The 17,284-nt window shown below is 41.9% G+C and overlaps 2 protein-coding genes across 3 annotated transcripts in view; one reads left to right on the plus strand and one right to left on the minus strand.

Annotated features, from left to right (window-relative positions):
* ttc3 (tetratricopeptide repeat domain 3) overlaps nucleotides 1–10,423 on the plus strand; it is a 30,619-nt gene extending 20,196 nt beyond the window's left edge. For both annotated transcript variants that reach the window (XM_026181394.1, XM_026181396.1), the window contains 13 exons: nucleotides 94–162; nucleotides 634–777; nucleotides 866–1,005; nucleotides 1,104–1,172; nucleotides 1,257–1,353; nucleotides 1,559–1,662; nucleotides 3,369–3,453; nucleotides 6,752–6,865; nucleotides 7,252–7,472; nucleotides 7,591–7,705; nucleotides 8,236–8,367; nucleotides 8,685–8,777; nucleotides 9,771–10,423. In XM_026181394.1, the coding sequence (XP_026037179.1) occupies nucleotides 94–162; nucleotides 634–777; nucleotides 866–1,005; nucleotides 1,104–1,172; nucleotides 1,257–1,353; nucleotides 1,559–1,662; nucleotides 3,369–3,453; nucleotides 6,752–6,865; nucleotides 7,252–7,472; nucleotides 7,591–7,705; nucleotides 8,236–8,367; nucleotides 8,685–8,777; nucleotides 9,771–9,881 (1,494 nt within the window). In that variant the 3' untranslated portion in view covers nucleotides 9,882–10,423. The remainder of the gene's footprint in view (nucleotides 1–93; nucleotides 163–633; nucleotides 778–865; nucleotides 1,006–1,103; nucleotides 1,173–1,256; nucleotides 1,354–1,558; nucleotides 1,663–3,368; nucleotides 3,454–6,751; nucleotides 6,866–7,251; nucleotides 7,473–7,590; nucleotides 7,706–8,235; nucleotides 8,368–8,684; nucleotides 8,778–9,770) is intronic.
* A 215-nt stretch (nucleotides 10,424–10,638) lies between these two features.
* On the minus strand, nucleotides 10,639–15,750 carry vps26c (VPS26 endosomal protein sorting factor C). Its single transcript, XM_026181397.1, has 8 exons — nucleotides 15,510–15,750; nucleotides 14,767–14,910; nucleotides 14,084–14,233; nucleotides 13,634–13,714; nucleotides 12,862–12,933; nucleotides 12,602–12,752; nucleotides 12,370–12,522; nucleotides 10,639–10,911 (listed from the first exon to the last, which is right to left on the minus strand). Exons 1-8 carry the CDS (start codon nucleotides 15,564–15,566, stop codon nucleotides 10,829–10,831), a joined length of 891 nt encoding a protein of 296 aa, XP_026037182.1. The 5' UTR covers nucleotides 15,567–15,750; the 3' UTR covers nucleotides 10,639–10,828.
* Between the last annotated feature and the right edge of the window lie 1,534 nt (nucleotides 15,751–17,284).

Genomic DNA, 17,284 nt, shown 5'->3' on the forward strand with positions numbered 1-17,284 from the left:
ACATTTGTTTCTTTTAATTAACTAAGTGGAATATGTACATAAATACACACTGCTATGTGTCTGTCTGAAATGTTGTGTTTGCTGTGGCCTCAGACATGCCAGGAGGCCATGAGGAGTGTAGCGGTGAATACGGAGCTTCATGAGGGCTTTGAGAAATCCCAGGTCAGTCACAGTTTTTCCCATAAAAGGAAAGCCTCCAGCAATGTGATTCATAGCAAGTATTTTGTTAGTGGAGTTTTATTTACTGAAGCTTAAAATATTCAGTAACACTTTACAATATGGCTAAGACTAAGAGCGTAAATCCCCTGTAATTAAATGTAATTTTGAGGTATATTTATAAATAATAATAGACAAATATTTAAAGGTAAGTACACTAGAAAACAAGACAGTTGTTACAGAAAACAAAGAAATAAATAATTATACTGTGAGTAAATATAATTAATAATAATAATAATAGTAGTAGTAGTCTTATCTACTGCACAAATTATAAGTGCTTAACATCTGTTCCAGTCTCGCACTGAGAGAGACTATAAGTCACTGTACTTGCATGGATTCAATGTAAAATATGAAGATTTACTAGTGTTACTTCAGTATTTACAGTAAGTTGTCGTTTACTGTTCATATTTTCTCCAGGGTGACATCAACAAGCAAGAGAAGAGCAACAGGTCGCTGGAGCAGCAGATCAAGAAAATGACAAATGACAAAGTAAATGTAGGCGAGAGAGAAGACGTCGTTTTACTACAGGAGGAAGTGCAGAAGATCACAGCCAATATTCAAGTAATTTCAATACATTTGACATTTACAAATGTCATTAGCTGAAACTTAACGTGTCTGTATTTTAATTAATAATTTCTCTCTCATCAAGGTAACCAATAAGGAGCTGACGCTGTTCCAGCAGAAGCTAGAGGATGAGGTGAAGAAGGACCAGAAGGAGAAGAAAGCCAATCAGGAAGCACTGAGGTCCCTAAAGCAGGAGATAGAAAAACTGTTGGAGCAACAAGGGAGGTAAGACTTTAAATCTTATCTTAAATCATTCTCTGTGTCGTGGCTGCTCTTACATTAATCTCTAAATTTCCTCAATTTTGTGGTCTTTTTATTTGTAGACTTGCCCAAAGCATCCAGGAGAAGAAAACCAGCTATGAAGCCAAGCTGAATGATTTCTTGGAGCTAAGGTAAGACAGGACAATGAAACTTAAAGTGAAAGTTTCTTTTTCTTCTTTTTTTTAAGATTCTCTCTCACCTTTTTTTCCCTCCAGTAATCAGTTAGCAGCTGAAAAGATGAGTCTGGAGGATGAGATCAAACGATGTAAAGCCTTGATTAGCTCGGCCACCAGGAGGTCTCACACAGCTCTGGTATTGCCTACACTTTGATACATCTTATTTCTGACTACATATGTTGATGTTTTTCAAGTCCCTCACAGCTCTCTTTTAGCAACAAGAAATGTTTATTTTAATGTATTATTTATTGCTGGTAGAGGTTTTTTTGGGGGCACGTTGTTGACTCAAAAACTGACTTGAAATAATGACGACCCATCCTCCGCTTGTGTTACTTCACCAGCTGTCGCTAATGGAGAGCAGTCGGGATCAGAGCTTGCACGGCCTCTACAAAGAGCTGGCAGACGCCAAGGCTTTGCTGAACAAACTGGATGAAGCACTACACAGGTAAGAGCAGGAAAGAGTACGCGTCAGCCAAGTCATTTAAGAAACGGAACTAATGCCTCATAGCAGCCTGAGTTGGCCTCGAAACGTTGAAGTGCTTTTGCTGTTTTTAAAGTACCAAAAGTAATCTGTAGTAGAGCTGGGCGATATATCGAGTTTTTAAAACATATCGATATATTTTTATACGAGATATAAGATGTGACAATATCCTTTATATCGATATAGTCTATGTTACGTTATAATTATAGTTGTGGAGCCGCAAGTTTGCCTCTCTTTCGTCCACTTTTGTCTCTACGCAACGTTACTCCGCCTCGCCTTCACTGAAGACAACTCCCCCTCCTACCCCATCGCTTCACGTGCAGGCAGCGACAAGACGGACACGGCAAATCTCCGTTAACGAGTTACTGCGCATCGCCCCATGCGTGGGGCTGGACGGCGTCAACGTGCTAACGAGCTAAACATGCTAACGAGCTAACCGCGCTAACGAGCTAACAGCGCTAACCCTAAAATCCTTTCATTCTCTCAAAAGTTGATAGCGCGCCTTATGTATGAATTCTGGTTGTGCTTGGTGGCCGCGAACCGATTTTATGTGGTACACGGCGTTCAGCAATCTGTCAAAAATGTTTGAGTACGACTTTGGTAAGCTACGGAGCTGCACCGCTTGATAGATTGTCGGCGCATTACGGCTACCGAGGAGCTTCGCGGAGTGATACATACTGTGCATCAACGTAATATTACCGTATTGTGTGTGTATAAGGACCATAAATGGCACCTGTAAGAGACGTGGTTATGAAGCGGATTTCAAACTCCAGGCTATCAGTCACACAGTAAAACTTGGGAACAGAGCAGCTGTGAAATCTGTCTCTTTGTTATTACGCTCAGCGTCTTTTAGTTTACATTTTGACTGCACAATTGTGAGCTCTTTGTTTAGCACAAAAACAACCTTGTTTTCTTTTATTTATGGAGCATTATTATTTAATGAATGCTCATAATTTAATTTTGAGTAATTTTTCATGTACATCTGTGCTGTATGTTAATAAAAGTGCCTGTGTGACATCTGGGACACAGCTTTGACTAAGAACTCTTTTTGTTCTTACTTTATGGCTTAAAAAAAAATATCGAGATATATATCTTATATCGCCATCCAGCTAAAAAATATCGAGATATGAATTTTGGGTCATATCGCCCAGCCCTAATCTGTAGCAAGACACTGAGTAAAATCTGCTCAGTCAAACAATGCATGTAATTAAGTAAAGTAACAAAAGGGACTATACTATATTGTGTTTAAAGGTCCAGTGTTTGCAAAAATAAATTAAGTCTGCAGCACTCTTTTATTTTTTGCATGCACCAGATGAAAATTACTTTTTAAAATTTCTTTATGAAGCTTTTCGCAGCAGTGATGTGAGTTAAAAAGAATGGGAATTTGTTCCTGTTCAAACTAAATGGATTTTCTTTAAAGCACTGGAGTGAGGTAGGGCTATGTCTGGTGCCATAAGACCAGACTGCATGCCGGCCTGGTATGCACTCCTACACCGTCATTTTACTGAGCCAGTGGAGAGTGGTTGGCTCTGCCTCGGTGAGCTGAATCTTATTAAGGTCTTGGTGCTTTGGGAATGTGAATATTCCCAGTGGCCGGTGTTGATGTTGGAATGGACCGGATATAGCTCAGATGTTTTCAGGCTTATGTGTGATATCTGACTTCTTTGCAGATTCCCAAATCAAGACCTGGAAGCGGCGAGAAACAGCTGCAGAGACCAGATCAAAGAAGTGGAAAAGAGAATCTCCACTGCTGAGGTACAAGAACCCTTCAGATCAGACGTATGTTTGTGGCGCAGGTGTAAGATCGGGCAGCTTCATAAGCAGCAGGACTCGACAAAGATTTTGCATATAACTGCGATACTAAACTCAGGCCTCATACAGTCATTTAGAAAAATGTCTCCATCAAATGTTTAGCTGTCATTGCTTGAGAGGTCTTCAGTCTTGCCCATCACCTCTATGGGTGGACTGAATTTAACGCAGCAGCTTATATTTTACCTGTGTGGAGAGATCACCGTATGACATCCCACACCTTATGACACTCCAGAACAGCCTGATAAAATAAAACCACGCACAGTCAGTCTGTCTTTAAAAGAATCAGAATCAGAAAGGGTTTTATTGCCAAATGTTGAGCAGGTTTACAAGTGCAAACATACTGTCATAAATTACGCTTAAATAGACATGAAAATAAAAATAAGAATTAAAAGTGCTAAGTAGATAGATATATACATGAGTGCAGGTGGTGATCAGTGCCAAACATGGAACGATGCAGTGAACACAGCGTAGGGTCATGTGTTAGTGGTGGGAACAGTCATACGGTTATTGTTCATGTGTCCGACAGCAGAGGGGAAGAAACTGTTCTTATAGCGAGAGGTTCTGGTGCGAATGTACCGGAGACTCCTGCCTGAGGGGAGCAGGTCAAACAGACTGTGTCCAGGGTGAGAAGGGTCAGCTGAGATCCGAGCTGCACGCCCCAGTGTCCTGAAGGTGTACAGGTCCTGCAGAGATGGGAGTCTGCAGCCAATCACCTTCTCAGCAGAACGCACAACATGCTGCAGTCTCTGTTTGTCCCTGATAGTGGCTCCAGCGTACCACACGGTGATGGAGGAGGTGAGGATGGACTCGATGATTGCGGTGTAGAATTGCATCATCGTCCGTGTTGGCAGGTTGAATTTCTTCAGCTGCCTCAGGAAGTACATCCTCTGCTGGGCTTTCTTAATGATGGAGGTGATGGTGGGCTCCCACTTCAGGTCCTGGGTGATGGTGGTACCCAGGAAGCGGAATGAGTCCACAGAGGTGATGGGGGTGTCAGTCAGGATGATTGGGGGGGGGGGGGGGGGTGTGCTTCCTAAAGTCCACAATAATCTCCACTGTCTTCTGGGCATTCAGCACCAGGTTGTTGTTGCTGCACCAGGACACCAGACGTTCAACCTCCCTCCTGTAGGCAGACTCATCCCCGTCCGAGATGAGTCCAATAACGGTGGTGTCATCTGCAAACTTGATTAGCTTCACAGACTGGTGGGTGGAGGTGCAGCAGTTGGTGTACAGGGAGAAGAGCAGAGGAGAAAGAACACAGCCCTGAGGGGAGCCGGTGCTGATGGTCCAGGAGTCCGAGACATTCTTTCCCAGCCTCACATGCTGCTTCCTGTCCGTCAGGAAGTCAGTGATCCACCGGCAGATGGGATCAGGCACATTCATCTGGGAAAGCTTGTCTTGGAGATGGTCTGGAAGGATGGTGTTGAAGGCAGAGCTGAAGTCCACAAACAGGATCCTGGCGTAGGTTCCTGGGGAGTCCAGATGCTGCAGGATGAAGTGTAGGGCCATGTTGATGGCGTCGTCTACAGACCTGTTGGCTCTGTATGCAAACTGCAGGGGGTCCAGGAGGGGGGCCGTGAGGGTCTTGAGATAGGAGAGAACCAGGCGCTCAAATGACTTCATGACCACAGATGTCAGAGCCACGGGTCTGTAGTCATTTAGTCCAGTGATCCTAGGTTTCTTGGGGACAGGGATTATGGTAGAGGACTTGAAGCAGGCAGGCACGTGACATGCCTGCAGTGAGGAGTTGAAAATGCCAGAAAACACTGGGGCCAGCTCGTTTGCACAGTGTCTGAGGGTGGCAGGAGACACACCGTCTGGGCCGGGAGCTTTTCAAGCATTCAGACTCTTAAACTTCTTCCTCACACCTGCTTCATGAATATGAAGAGTTGTGGTGGGAGGAGGTGGTGTGAAATCCTCTTTTGTGTGGGGTGAGGAGGGGGGTGTTGTAGGTGAAGTGTTTGAAGGTGGTGATGGCTCTGTGGAGGGGGGAGAGGTGGGGGAATGAGTGTCCAAAGTGTCTCTATTGTTGGGGCCGTTGGAGGTGTGAAGGCTGCCTGATGGCTCGTCAAAACGGCAGTAAAAGTCGTTAAGGGTGTTGGCCAAGAGCAAGTCATCAGTGGAGTGGGGGGTTTTAGGCTTGTAGTTGGCGATATTCCTAAAACCTTTCCACACAGAGGCCGAGTCATTCTCTGAGATCTGCTGCTGTATCTTCTCAGAGTGCTGATGTTTAGCAATGTCCACTTCTTTAGTGAACCTGTACTTGGCCTCTCTGTAGCAGTCCCTGTCTCCGCTTCTGAACGCCTTTCTCTTTTCCAGCCACAGCTTTTTGAGTTTAGGAGTAAACCAGGGTTTGTCATTGTTATAACTCACCCTGGTGCGTGATGGCACAATGCTGTCCTCACAGAAGTGGATATAGGAGGTGACAGTGTCCGTAAACTCGTCCAAGCTGTTAGAAGCAGCCTTCATTGTGTCCCAGTCTGTAGACTCCAAACACGTGCGAAGCTCCTCCACAGCCTCGTTGCTCCACAGTTTTTTGGTCCTCACGACAGGTTTGGAGAGCTTCAGCCTCTGTCTGTACGCGGGGATTAGGTGGATCATGACGTGGTCAGAAAGTCCGAGTGAAGCGCGGGGCACCGCACGATAGGCCCCGCTGATCGTGCTGTAACAGTGGTCTAATGTCCTCTCCTCTCTGGTCGGGCATTTAATATACTGCTTGTATTTGGGAAGCTCATGGCTCAGGTTGGCTTTGTTAAAGTCCCCAAGAGCAATGATGAGAGAGTCCGGGAATGTCCGCTCCATGTGCAGTATCTGCTCCGCGAGTGCGCACTGAGCTGCCTGCGCATCCGCATCTGGCGGGATGTAAACAGCGGCCAGGATGAATGAAGCAAACTCCTGCGGAGAATAAAACGGTTTGCAGTGAATAAAAAGGTATTCCAGAGAGGAAGAGCAGTGCTGAGCAATCACTGTTACATCTGTGCACCAGCCACTATTAATGTAGAAGCAGACACCTCCACCTTTGGTCTTACCAGAGAGAGAGGCCTGCCGGTCCGCGTGCAGCAGATGAAAGCCCTCCAGCTTGAGCGCGCAGTCCGGGATGTCCTCACAGAGCCACGACTCCGTAAAACATAAGACACAGGAGGAGGCAAAATATACATAATCTGATATCATTTGACTGTCTGCATGTTTATGAGAGGCTCTGCATGGATGTTGTGACATTTTGTCTCCACGCGGTCCACAGCGGCAGTACCAGGATCAGATGGATCAGGTGAACACCGGCAGGCCAGTCACTGAGATGCATGCGGTCAACAGCCATCCTGAACCTGCAGCTGCTCCAGTAAAACCAGTACAAAAAGTTAGTTTACTCACAGCACTCAGAGCTTTCTCTCTAGGATATATATTTTAAAAATAAAATTACACACTCAGCTGAGCTTTATTTATATCAATAACTTGGGCTGATCACATGAGCAGCTTTGCAGCTGTATGTGTATTATGTTGATTTATTCTTCATTTATTATAAATTCTCTTTAGCTTTTGTGCATCAAATAGAAGTCAAAAATAGTTTGCTTCCTTTGCACTGAATGAGACAGCATTTATTTACTTCATATTTATTACACATTCAGCTAACAGTCAGATGGTGAACTGGATAAAGGGCTGAACGTCCTGATCAGGATCTCTCTGTTAGCTCACTTGTAACATTACATTTCTAACTCTTCCTACTCTTCTGTGTGGATGTTCCAGCTTTCTGCAACAGCCAAAGAGTTTACTCTTCAGTCTTCAGCTCAGGCCTCACGCGGCACTCCTCCACCCATCCACCACTCTGCTCCCCCTGCGGCTGAGGCACCGGCCCCGCCCTCTCAGCACAAACATCCAATCAGGACATCGGAGCCAGGACAGCAGCCAAACACAGTGTTCGGCAAAGCCATGGAGACGTTGTCCACCATGTTCCCTGACTATACAAGGTAACACTGGAGCAGCTGTTTAAAAAGAAAAGTGTCATCCTCCTGCTGCAGACTCACATTTAGACCATAGTGTTCAAACCCACTTAATAAAATGTATTAACTGTGTTTGTGTGCTCAGGTCGGAGTTGATGAAGTTTGTTCAGGAGCTGCGTTCATCCAGCGGTGGAAGTTTTAGCAGCATGTCTTTACAGGATGTAGTCGGAGGTGTGACCCAACTGATCCTGGACCATCAGGTAGACGCATTCTTAAAGTGGTTTTAAGGGTTTGCAGTGAGGTTCCTGGTCGAAGCTCAAATTGGGAGATGATGCAAATACTGGGTTCAGACTACACCATATCTGTCCAATTATGGACTGATCTGTTGTCTAAACCAATGGTATATTTGGACCATCATGATGCCCTGATAGAAAGACTAGCATCTCAAAATTGTTGGACTGTTCTGACCAATGTGAGTAAGGATAACGGCTTCTGGCAAATGAAGGAACAACACAAGAGAAGGAGAGCTGAATAATAGAATAATTTCAGTCATTATGGTTACATAATCGAGTGTGATGCATCAGGAATGAGAATTACCACCTCCAGCTCTGAGGTCATGGTTCTCAGCCAGAAGAGGGTGGCCTGTTCACACTTTTTAAAACTAACCAGTAAAAAGCATATTGCAGTCTACTTTATCACACAGGTCCCGTCTCAGGTGACTGATACCAGGATTTGCGGAGGCTTGCAGAAAGTATTTTCTTGACTATTTGACTTCATTTCTTCCTCTCAGGAGAGGTTTAACTCGACCAGATCCAGCGTTCTGGGTCGTAGGAGTCCAGCTCAGTGTGCTACCCCTCCGTTGATAAACCCAGCACCGGTGTGGCAGCCAATCGGACAACAGAGAGTCAGAAGTTCCAACGCTGTGAGTCCAAAAATCATCATTTAGTAGTGTTCAAGTTTGAAGCTGCACATTTTCATCATTTCACTGTTAGTGTTGTTTTCCTGCTGTCAACTTGCAGTGCTGTTGTAAGCCTTGATCAGAGTTGTAACTCATTTCTAGTGACCAGTAAATCTTCGAATTTACTTTAAAAAAATCGATTCCTTTGAGCAAACATCAAACAAAAGGAGTGCATTTATTGAGAACTAGTTTCATTTGCTAATTAATACAGCCTGGTATGTGCAGCATTGATAGGGTTGGGTGAGCGTTTAGCAGGGCCTGACTGTGCATGTCGATTGCAGCTGAACATGGAGGATCCCTGCATCATCTGTCATGACGAAATGAGCCCGGATGACACCTGCGTGCTGGAGTGCAGACACAGCTTCCATAATGAGGTGAGCAGCGATACCAGAGACTCACGGTAAACTGTTGGGTCTAAGGTGTGGAACAAGCAAGGTGCAAAATATGGCAGCAGATAAATAGTTGAGTTTTGCTTGGAGAGATTTGTAGCACAGTATCTGTGTGGCAGCCACAACAGGAGCTATTTTCCTTAGTGTTTAGAAAAAGGTAGGGTACCTCAGTGCTTCCTTTATAGCCTCCTTTAGCAGAGGACACACTGCTGGCTACAGGATGTCAAACCCAAAGGTTAACTATGAGCATAATGCATCTTCTTATCAAGTTATTTCCTTGTGTTAAAAGCTTATTTACATATAAAAACCTGTTAAAGTGAATTTTAAGGTCTGTCATGAGTTAGTCGGCATTAGTTACATCCTTTGTAGTACTGCCAACATTGGTGTTATCATTAATTAAGCTTGAATAGAGGCAGGGTTACAAGCTGGATAAGCAACATGTCCTTTTTCTTTATAGTCTGTTTATTCTTGTTTATTTAAAATCCAGACGTTGGTTATTAACTAATATTTTCTCTCATGTGGCCTATGAAAGTTGTTGTAGTCCATCTTCAGGACATTCTCAACTTCTGAAGTATTGAGGAGTCTTGTGTCTTGAGTGGAGAAGCACTGTGCTTCTTTTCCTAGCCCTGAGGAATTTTCCTCCACATCATTTTCCACTGAGGTCAAGGAAAAGAAGGCAACTAGAGGATGGTGTAACCATGTTCTGCACAGGCGCTGGGATATTAACCCACAAAGAAAGAGGGCTGCTGCTAAATCATGTGAACTGCATGATTTTCACTTCATCAATTGGTTGTAATATTGTGGCTGCACTATTGTGGCTGCACAATGTAATACGAGCTAAGCTTGGTTTTGTTTTTATAAAAAGGCCTAGGAAATGGAAGAAAGCGTTAACACCACACACTGGATTTTTAGTGAAAAGCATCCAGATGTGGCGTCTGGTCTAGTTTCAGGCTTTAAAGTGCTGTTTTCTGTGTTCAGTGCATCAGATCGTGGCTGAAGGAGCAGAGCACCTGTCCAACCTGCAGGACTCACGCCCTGCTGCCAGAAGATTTCCCCATGCTGACTGGCCGGAGACGTCCAGCTCCATGAAGTCTTAACCTTGCTTCCTCTCACTACTCATGTGTACGCTTTTATCTTTTTGCTTTTCTTATTGCATTAAAATCTAAAAAGGCTTTTGACTTTTCTTTTTTTTTTTTTAAATGAAAGGTTTCATGTAATTGAAAGAAATAACTGTTCCGTGTTTTTTTGCTTGGGATTATTTTATGGTGGCTAAATTTGCCATAAAACAAGGGTTATTTTAGATTTTGTGGACAGCTGCTGAGACTCCTGCAGCTGGTGAATGAGGAAGTCCCGGTAAATCCAAAATGTGCCGCTTTCACTTGATTAAACAAGTCTTCATCTGTGAGCTTCAGAGCAGCTACCAGGGTGAATGTTTGGGATTTTTCTTTTTTAAATTTCTCTATTTTTATCTTCGTGCAAAGCTGTGCTAACCAAATGCTGGTTATGTCTTTCTTATGTGACTTCTGGAAATAAAATAAGAGGAAAGTGTTGGTTTGGACTCAGAAATGCTGACATTAGAGCTGAAACACTAGCTGTACTGGAAAAAAAAACATTAAAGTTATAAAACCCAATTGCATTCTGACTGACTCATTTAATCAAGCTGTACTCTCAGATGACTTCTGCTGCAGCTCTGAGGTTTTCAGGACTAGACCCACAGAGCTGCAGCTGACTGGATGTCAGCTGGACTTCTAAACCACCAAGTCCTGAAAGAACAGTCCCTGTGATGCTGCACATCCTTAAAAAAAACAACTTGGAAATATGAAATAGTTTCAAAAGAGAAATTTATTAAACTGAAATAAAACTTTAAAAAGAAAAGAGTTTGGTCACATTAACATGATGTATTATTAGGGAGGTCTCTGAAGGTTTGAATAATTTCTCCAGCTTCAGTTGCATGTTGAAGAATCTGTTCAGGCAGACGAGTTTGTTGCAGGATGAGAAGTGTGAAGGTCTCTGAGCTTCTCTCAGAAATGATAAGTTCAGAGTCTGCACAGCTTCAGAGGAAAGCTCTCTGTGATCAGGTGATCATCATGGAGCACGACGACAACGTTGACTTCAAACTCTGAAGGAAAGAAACACTCATGATCGCACTGCACAGAGAAGTTTTTGTTTTATCAAGAGCATGTCAAATTTAAGTTGGGGTTTCATTGAGTTCTCCACAGTAGCACATAATGTCCTAACTCCTGGCAGCAGTGAGGACTTTTTCCTTTAGATCTGATATTTGTTTACAACTGCGTCCTGCAGAACAGCCAACAATAACACTAATGTCTCACCTACCTGATCATCATTTGAGGGGCAGAAACAATTAATGACAGAGGCCTCTGTATAATATAATATTCACCATGTTCACTGAAAAAGAAGCCTCCTGTTCTAATTTTCTTTAATGTAAGCATTTTATATGCCAACTACCTGAACACTGATGCCACAGTAGAACAGTGGGTAGCACTGTCACCACACAGAAAGGTGGTTTACTGTTTGAAACCCAGCTAGAGCCTTTCAGTCTGGAGTTTGCATCCCTCAGTGCTACCTGGGTTAACTGGTGATTCCAAATTGGTTGTGGACATGAATAAAGTGTGACTTGTAGTCTAAAGCACTGTACAAATGCCAGTCCAGTCCAATAAATCTCATCCTGCAGATTAACTATGATTTTAGAATGCAGGCCATAGTCCTTGTTTAGCTCCACCTGCTGCAGATGGAGACTGACATGGTCGTGATCCTGTCTGAACATGGAAGCAGAAGTCAAAATGCCCTGAAATTCTGTTTTATCAAGAGACTTCTAGATGGGGGAAAAATGTTTTTCCAGTGGCAGAAAAAGATAGTATACAAAATCAGAAAGCTGTGGAAACTGGTTATCAGTGTATACAATAAAACAGCAAAAACAAGAACATAAAACACCCCATAGTGAGGTTCAACTGTTAGTGGGTTTATAACAAAGTGGAGCGATTTGCAGCGGTGTAAAGAGGTGGAGACCAGCTCTCTGGAGAAATGAATAGCACTTCTCTATCTGGCAATCTGATGGATCAGACTGAATTTGGCAGTTGCCATGAAAACGGTATCACTGCACTGTGCCAAGTGTAAAGTTCGGTGGAGGGGGGATTATTATGCAGGGCTGTTTTTCAGGAGTTCGGCCCCTTTAGTTCAAGTGAAAGGACCTCTTAATGATCATCATATTAAACCCCCTAAATGAAGAATGGGACATCACTCAAGTTCATATTAATGTGAAAGCAGACAAATGAATAACTTTGGCAATATAGTGTGTCTCTTTGTGATGAGTGTTTTATATTGTTTTAATATCATCATTGTAAATAACATGAGCAAACACTCTCTAGATCTGAAAAGATTTAAACGTTCAAAGTAAGAACTTGTGGTTAAAAATGCTAAACTATAATAAAATTAGTCTGCTGAACTTTCAAAATAAGAGCCACAGGCTTGTTAACCAGTAAGTCTAGTAAATAAAAAACTAAAATGAGCCTTGGAGTAAATTGTTTGTGTGAGAATCACAGGAATGGATTTTACTGACCGACTTTGAAGTTTGTTGTCTCCAGCGTGGGGCAGGTGAACAGTCTGGGGAAGATCATATAGATGGGGATGGCGAGGCTGTGGCAGACGTCACCTTCAGCTATCTGGATGTTCTGGATCTCTGTGGCGTCTCTGGCGTAACCCTCAGCGCAGCCTGAACACAGCAGATGCTCATAAAACCTTGGGCCTTGCCCAATGAAAGTTAGACTGATTGCCTCACAGCGTGCACTTACCGCAGGTCTCCACCCGTACCAGCTGCAGTTCAATACTCTTTATGGGGACGTCCGAGTTTTCCACCACCACCTCTCCAGTAAGCGGCAGGCTGATCACGCAGTTGGTGGCATCTAAATGTCCTCGGATGAGAAACTTGGGAAGTGAATTTTTCTGAAAACACAAAGCAAGTTCATCCATTGAGAAGAGCTTTAAACTTTAAGAAATCAAGCAAAAAAATAAAAATAAAATAAAAATGAAGAGATTTAACACGTCTTCTGACCTCGCGGCTCTGCAGAGTGTCCGGAGTGATGGTGAAGTTCACCGGTGTGGGGATGACTTTAGATTTCTGAGGCTGGAAGTCAAACAGAAAATGATGTGACACAGTTTAACAAAGCTGAAGAAAAGATAACTTTTCAACAAAATCAGGAGGTGAGGAAACAGAGAAGTCTTTTTTTAGATGCAGATACTTTCTTCCTTAAAACAAACAAACAAAACAAAACAAAAGACAACCTGAGCACAGATTTTACAGGAGCTACAGAGCATTGGTGAGCAATAAAAAGGTTAAATTAGCTTTTTTTTTTAATGTAAATAAGTCTGTAACAACAAGTGAGTGGCACAAAAATGAGAGAAACTAATTGTTGGTATAAATGTCGTTTCTTTTGTGGCTACCAATATGTCAATTTTATAGAAACAAAATATCATCCAGCTGCTTTTAAATGACTCAGTATAGTCCTAAAAAAAGTCCCGTTAATACAGTGATTCCCAAAGCACGGACTACTGCCCCCTGGTGCACTGAGAGAGCGCTGCAGGTGAGCCAATGAAAGTTTATTATGATTTAAAAAAGTTAGAAATGACAATCAAATATTTATGATTAAATATTCAAAGGTAATTCTGATCCATAAAAGTGTTATTAAATAATTTATTTACCATATTTGACCTGATATGTTTTATTACCTATCAGTGATGGAAACAGGGTAAAATGGAAAAGGTTTGCTGTAAGCTTATTCACACACAGCAGATCAGATAACAATAACCAGGTGTGTTTCACTCACCTGGCAGTGCACGATGAATTCGCAGCTCCTGCTCAAATCTTTGGCCAGCAGGGAGCGCTTCATGTCACAGCGGAGGGTGTACTGAGGAGTGAACAGAAAGGTTTAAAGCCAGGATGCCACGACATTATACTCTTTACAAGGTTTACTTAAAAGAAGCATGGCAGCGTGATGTCTTAAAGATATGTAGGAGTCTGTCCATTCTTTGAACTGAATCTGGTGAGATTCATTAAAGGGACAAAACTTTTTTTACCCATGTGAATCTTTGTAAAGCTGACGACGATGCATGATATTTTCCCTCCAAGTGTCCAGTCACTGAGTTAAATGTCTGTTTCGAAGGTCCAGAGCTATAAAAACGCATGTTCTTCTTTCTTTTGTCTGGACCAAACAAACTGCACTGCTGCCCTGAAAGCAACAGAAAACCCTGACATACACCATGTTCTTCACACTCACTTGAATGTTGACAAAGACTCCGTGGTAGGTCTCGTACAGCACTTTGTTGCCTTTGGTGTGCAGAGGGAACTCAAAGGGAATCTCAGTCTTTCCTCCAGGGATTTTTCCAGCCTTGGCCACTTCAATGTTACTGCTGATCAGCTGGATGGGCTGCAACATGTTTCAATGTGATTATTATTAGGAACAATTGACTAGCAGTTAGTCTGACCTAGCAGTCAAACATTTTAAACCAGGAGTTCAATGATTATAAACGTATAAAGTGAAACTTGTATCCTGTAGGTAAAATATAACACAAAATCAATGACAGATAAACACTATTTGATGAAAAGTAAGGACTCAAACAGTAAAACAATGGGTTAAACAGTTTATGTCGCTTATTAAGAGTCTGTTAATTATATTTTGAATTAATTAAACATTTACTTAATACAATATTTCAAAACAAAAGGCATGACTGATGCTTATAATAGTCTTGTTTTGTTTGAAAGTTCAGCTCAGGTAAATAAAACTTCTGGATGATTAATTTATGATGATTTTATTTACTTTTTTCTTGTTTTTTTTTTTAAATACTTCTGTCTCATATTTATGCTGGTGAAACTTCTTTGTCAAATGGTAAAGGAAATGACCCTTTTACTAGTCTTTATCTCCACTCAAAGTGATTTTAAAACAATATCTTAGACGTTCACCTTGACAGAGTTGTAGAAAGCCTCAAAGACACCGACACTCTTGGAACTCAGCTGCAGATTCACGACTCCCTCCATGCTCAGAGAGATGCCATGATGCTGCAGTGCCTCCTTACAAACCAGCAGGATGACACCAGCCACTGTTTCCTGCACACCAAGCAACACGGATGAGCTACAGTCTATCAGTTTTTTTTAATATACACAGTCCCACATTATCAAAGGCTCAAAAACAATTGGTCAAACTAAGATCATTTTAGCAACATTTTGCCGAATTTTATGGAGAACACAACCATAAACACTTCACAGTTCATCTTCCTGCTTCTATCAGCAGTCACATGATCATACCCATACCATAACTATCTCCATCATTGCTGGAACTGCTTGGCAGTCAAATGTCCAGTTACTTTTGGCTTCTAAAAATGTAGATGCATTAGTCTCTGCTTGAGGTTTCACTTATATTTTCCATCACAAACTACGATGTTATGTGTATATATCTGATCAATCTGTGAGGATTTCTGTGGCGAACCTCACAACAGACACATTTCGCCGTCACACCGACAGTCAGGTGCCCGATCATGTGACGCCGGCGACTGGTAGCTAAATAACTAGCTCGGGTTGTTACAGTACATTGGTTTAGTAGCAGTTACACAGCTACATTATTCATAAATAAAGAAAAATACTGTATTATTAACGTTAGCTGACGAGGTTGCAGAAGCTGCTGGTGCTAGCTAGCTGTGGCAACTTACCCCTTCTAGATAAACTTTGTTTGCTCTTTTCAGCCTTATATCCAACGTGACGCTCATTTCTGATCATTACACGGCACACAGTCAGTTAAAAAAATGCTACCTCCTCTCCGGCCTCCACCTTACTAATCAAAACACACACACTAAAAGCGCTAATTTTCACATCTGTTAGCCGAGTTCATGTTCCGTTTTGGACTAACAACAACACCGTATCCGGTCGGTCCGATCCTTCACAATAAAGCGACAACACGAAAGACGATAGGGATTTCCGGTCCAAATGATTCAAAGTAAAAACCGAAACAATCTAAAGGGAGAGAAATAATTTACAAAAGGGTAAAAAACAAACAAACTTGAAAACAACGTTAAACTCTATGGAGCACTCTCCATGAAACAAAAACACTGTCTTCATAGCTTTGCTGGTGCCTGGAGAGAAAAAAAGATTTTGGTTTTGTGTGCTCAGGTCTGTTTTTGCAGCTTGCGTAGAACAGTACAGTGGAGGTGACCCACCAACTGGTACTGGAGCATATCGGGATGTCTTAAAGTGACATCACTTCAGACTAATATTGAGATAAATTACTTTCATGGTTTTGTGTGTTAGCCAATCACCAACATATATGTTGAATATTTGTAGACCTGGACACATTTTCTTTAATCCAGCAGCAACTGAACTAGATATGCTAAATTTGTGCATTTATTTATGTATTTTTTTTAATGTAAATTGGTGTTTAACAGTGTTTACCTTTTTGTTGCTTCTTATTTTGGAAATTTTAAAGTCACTTTTAGATTTTACCACTAGATGGCTACATTGGGCTACTTTACACAAAACAAATACATAAAAATCTTATCTTTACGTTTAGATTTTAATTGTTCAGAATGAGATATATGAGGTTGTCCCTTGTTTTTTGATTTGATGCACTTGTAACAGGTGTTATTGTGCGGATATTGTCAATATTCTGTACAAACCAAACAATTAAAGTCCGTTATTGAAAATTTAATATCTCTCAAATCTCAAAGTTATGTAATTCTGAATGAGGTTACACGTTTTATTTGTTTTATATAAATCCCCTTTTATACCACAAACATCCATCTTCTTGCGCTTATCTGGGGCCAGGTTGCAAGGGCAGCAGCCTAAGCAGAGAAGCACAGACTTTCCTCTACCCAGTCACTTCCTCCGGCTTATCCTGTGGAGCACTGCAAGCTGAAAGATATAATCTCTCAAGTGAGTCCTGGGAAAACTAAAAGCAAAAAGGTTAAGAAAAAGAAGAAAAGGCAGGAACTAGACCTCATGACAAAAAAACTGCTTTTCTTTAAGAAAATAAAAGTGAATAAACCCTTAATTTTAATAAAAATGAAAATAAAGTCCCTCTTTGCTTACTGGAGCTGGAACTGGATACTTGTAACATCTCAGATTATAGGCAGAAAACATCACACAAGATGTCACAGTAAATAAAATCCTTTAACAGGGGCTTTTGTGTTTTAGTGTGTGGCTCATTATATTTTCAACTTTCATTTCAAATCAGCTCACATTGAGCCTGTGTGTGCATTGCAAACACAGGCTTCAACATTTATTTCATGTGAAGGGATGTTGCATCAGGGGTTGTGAGTTACCTCCAGAATATCTCACCGGTGGTTCTCACATTATTTGACATCTTGAGTGCAGCTTTAATGCTTTTCAAGCTGAAAGAAAAATTCTGCTGACATGTTACTGCTTTGTCTGTTACAGTAAATATTAGTTACTTTGGACCATATTGTTTGGACCAGACACAAACGCCACCAGC

This window comes from Astatotilapia calliptera, chromosome 10, assembly GCF_900246225.1.
Source record: "Astatotilapia calliptera chromosome 10, fAstCal1.2, whole genome shotgun sequence".
Taxonomy (NCBI): domain Eukaryota; kingdom Metazoa; phylum Chordata; class Actinopteri; order Cichliformes; family Cichlidae; genus Astatotilapia; species Astatotilapia calliptera.